Genomic DNA, 2,760 nt, shown 5'->3' on the forward strand with positions numbered 1-2,760 from the left:
ATTGACTCCATAGAAGCTGAACGAATTTACATCCCTACCAGTCATCGTGTGTACATATTTCCTTCCCTCGCGCCCCTGCATCCTACCCACCATTTATTTTATTGATAGCCATTGCGCCTTGCATGAGATAGATGGGCAAAGGATGCTTACGATTTTCGTGTTTACTGGCCATTGGTACATTTATGTTCTATTCATTCTATTTTTTTGACACAGAGTCTCACTGTGTGAGCTCTGGCCTGCCAGAAACTCACTCAATAGACCAGGCTGGCCTCAAACTCACAGAGATCTGCCTGCCTGCCTCTGCCTCCTGAGTGCTGGGATTCAAGGCAAGCACAGCCACGCCCCGCTCATCTCTTTTGATCATCTTTATTCTTTGAGATGAAATCCATCAAGTCCCATGTACCCTGTAGCTGCTGCAAGAGTCTGCCGGATTCAAGGGGCAGCTTCTCCAGTGTGGGTGTGGCAGCCCGCCGGTCACTGGCATAAGACCGTGGCTTCTAGATTCAGGAAGCTGACTTGCATCTTCACCTCCAATTCGAGGCTCTTCCAGGTCTTGACGAAGTCCTCGAAGGTGATGCCCTCATACTGCTGGCCCGCCATCAGCGGCTGGTCCGACGCCCTGGCCGCCTCCTTCAAGGCGCCCTGGGCGATGGCATTGGCGACGGAGCGCACAGTGTCTCTCTCCACTTGCGGGTGCGCCGACAGCAGGCTCTCCACCACCCGGCGGTACTCCTGCAGGGTAATGATCCCATCGCCGTCCTGGTCGTACATGTTGAAGAGGAACCGCATCTTGTCCTTGCGGTTCTGCTCCGCCTCCTCTTTGTTGAGACTGGGCCGCAGCGGCCGGAAGTAGGAGATGATGGTCAGGAAGTCCTGGAAGGTGATCTCCTCCGCCAGACCGCTGGTCCCTTTGCCCAGGTTCCGGTTGTCGAAGAAGGCGCGGACGATCCTGGAGCGGATCGGATTGAACTCCAAGTCCAGGATGTTGTCGAAGCTCTCTGGCTGTAGGGTGGGCTGGTCCCCGCTCAGCAGCCTGAACCTCTGGTGCAGCTGCTTGATCTGCTCCCAGCTGAAGTCGCACTTGTTCAACACCTCCTGGATGTGCGCCCACCATAAGTCGGTCCTGCTCTCGCGCTCCCACTCCTCCTTGGACGAAAGGGAGGCGCCCATGGTGCCCCGTGTGCTCGGAACGACCTCAGGCGCTCAGTGGAAGGGTTCGGGCTTCCTGGTCGGTCTCACCTTGCTGCCGTTCTGATTTATTAGGTCATCAAAGCAACCTCTGTTAGGGCAGGTCCGTCACAATCCCCGAAGGCTCTTTCCTCTCCAAATTCAGTGAAATGAAGCATATTGAAATAAATATTATATATGTGTTGTATATTACGCATTGCGTATTATAGATTGCATATTATATATTATGTTACATGTTACATCTATTATGTGTCATATGTTTATTATATATTTTATACATTATATAATTTTATATATATGAAAAGAGAGAGCACGCTTTGGTTTTCCTAGGACAACCAAAGATACGTGTCTTTGTCTTACAAAAGATGCTAAAATGGCCAGTGATGCCAACATTCAGGAGGTAGGGGCAGGAGAATCTCTGTGAGTTTGAGCACAACATGATCTGCACAGTTGAGTTCCAAGTCATTCAAGGGAAGGATGGAGAGGGGAGGGGAGGGGAGGGGAGGGGAGGGGAGGGGAGGAGAGGAGAGAGGATAGGAGGGGAGAGTAGAGGAGGGGAGAGGAGAAGGAAGGAGGGGAGGGGAGGGGAGGGGAGGGGAGAGCTCAGAGAAGCTCACCAAGATGCCAAGCCTTCATTTCCTAAAGGAACAGAGGAGTTCAGCCTTCTTGGAAAAGACTGACACACAGCTAGCTCACTCCAGTTACTTTATTCAAACATCATACAAGGTTAATTGGAGCTGGGAAGGGTTTCAGCTACCAAAGTTAACTTACTCTTGCTGCCCTTGAGAGCAGACATCCCACACAAATCTCAGTCCCGTTTCACCATGGCTAGCCATAATCACAAGTAAGAACTCCATGTTTGCCCAGGAGTGTCTTAGGACCAAGGTTGTGCAGCTGCAAGCTCTCATGTCATGCCAAGTACAGACTTTCCAGGGAGACATCTCTTCAGGGTTCAAATAGTCACAAAACAATTTCTCAGCCTCTACTCACTAATCCAAACATAGCAATGGCTTTGCTAAACAGTTCACTCAAACCCAGACACAAAGGCTTTACTATACATCCACTCAAAGCCACACACAAAGGCTCTACTATACAGACCCCTACATGGGAAGGGAGAGTTTACTCTGCTTACACTTCCTTCCATATCATACCCCATCAGCAGGCTCTCGAACTAGGACCCAAACGACAATGACAGTGCATGACTCCCATTCGGAACTCTGCCTTCCAGGCAGGATGTGGCCGTCCATGTCTGGGAATCAGAGAAGCTGTGATGACCTGCAGGAGACTCTCACAAGGCACGGCTACTATCATTCTCTTGTCGGTAGATGGGAGGAGCATTGGATGCATAGGAGCACAGCAACCCTCTCCCTCCTGCTCCATACACAGTGGAAGCAGAGTGGGCAGCAGGTCGACCTGAGAGGAAACTCCAGGGATGCATCTCTTGCCAGTCATCACCCTCGCTGCTCAAGTGAATCCTCAGGCATACTCCGATAATTTCAATAAGTTCCTTCAGTGGTTTTTTTTGTTTTTTGTTTTTTGTTTTTGTTTTTGTTGTTTTTTTTGTTTTTGTTT

General features: G+C 50.2%; 1 protein-coding gene across 1 annotated transcript; it reads right to left on the bottom strand.

The window, feature by feature from the left end:
• Positions 1 to 351: 351 nt before the first annotated feature.
• Tescl (tescalcin-like) lies at positions 352 to 1,237 on the bottom strand. Its single transcript, NM_001163810.1, has one exon. The coding sequence runs from the start codon at positions 1,168 to 1,170 to the stop codon at positions 475 to 477; it is 696 nt and encodes a 231-aa protein (NP_001157282.1). The 5' UTR covers positions 1,171 to 1,237; the 3' UTR covers positions 352 to 474.
• Positions 1,238 to 2,760: the final 1,523 nt, after the last annotated feature.

The sequence above is a fragment of the Mus musculus genome, chromosome 7 (assembly GCF_000001635.26).
Source record: "Mus musculus strain C57BL/6J chromosome 7, GRCm38.p6 C57BL/6J".
In the NCBI taxonomy this organism is placed as follows: domain Eukaryota; kingdom Metazoa; phylum Chordata; class Mammalia; order Rodentia; family Muridae; genus Mus; species Mus musculus.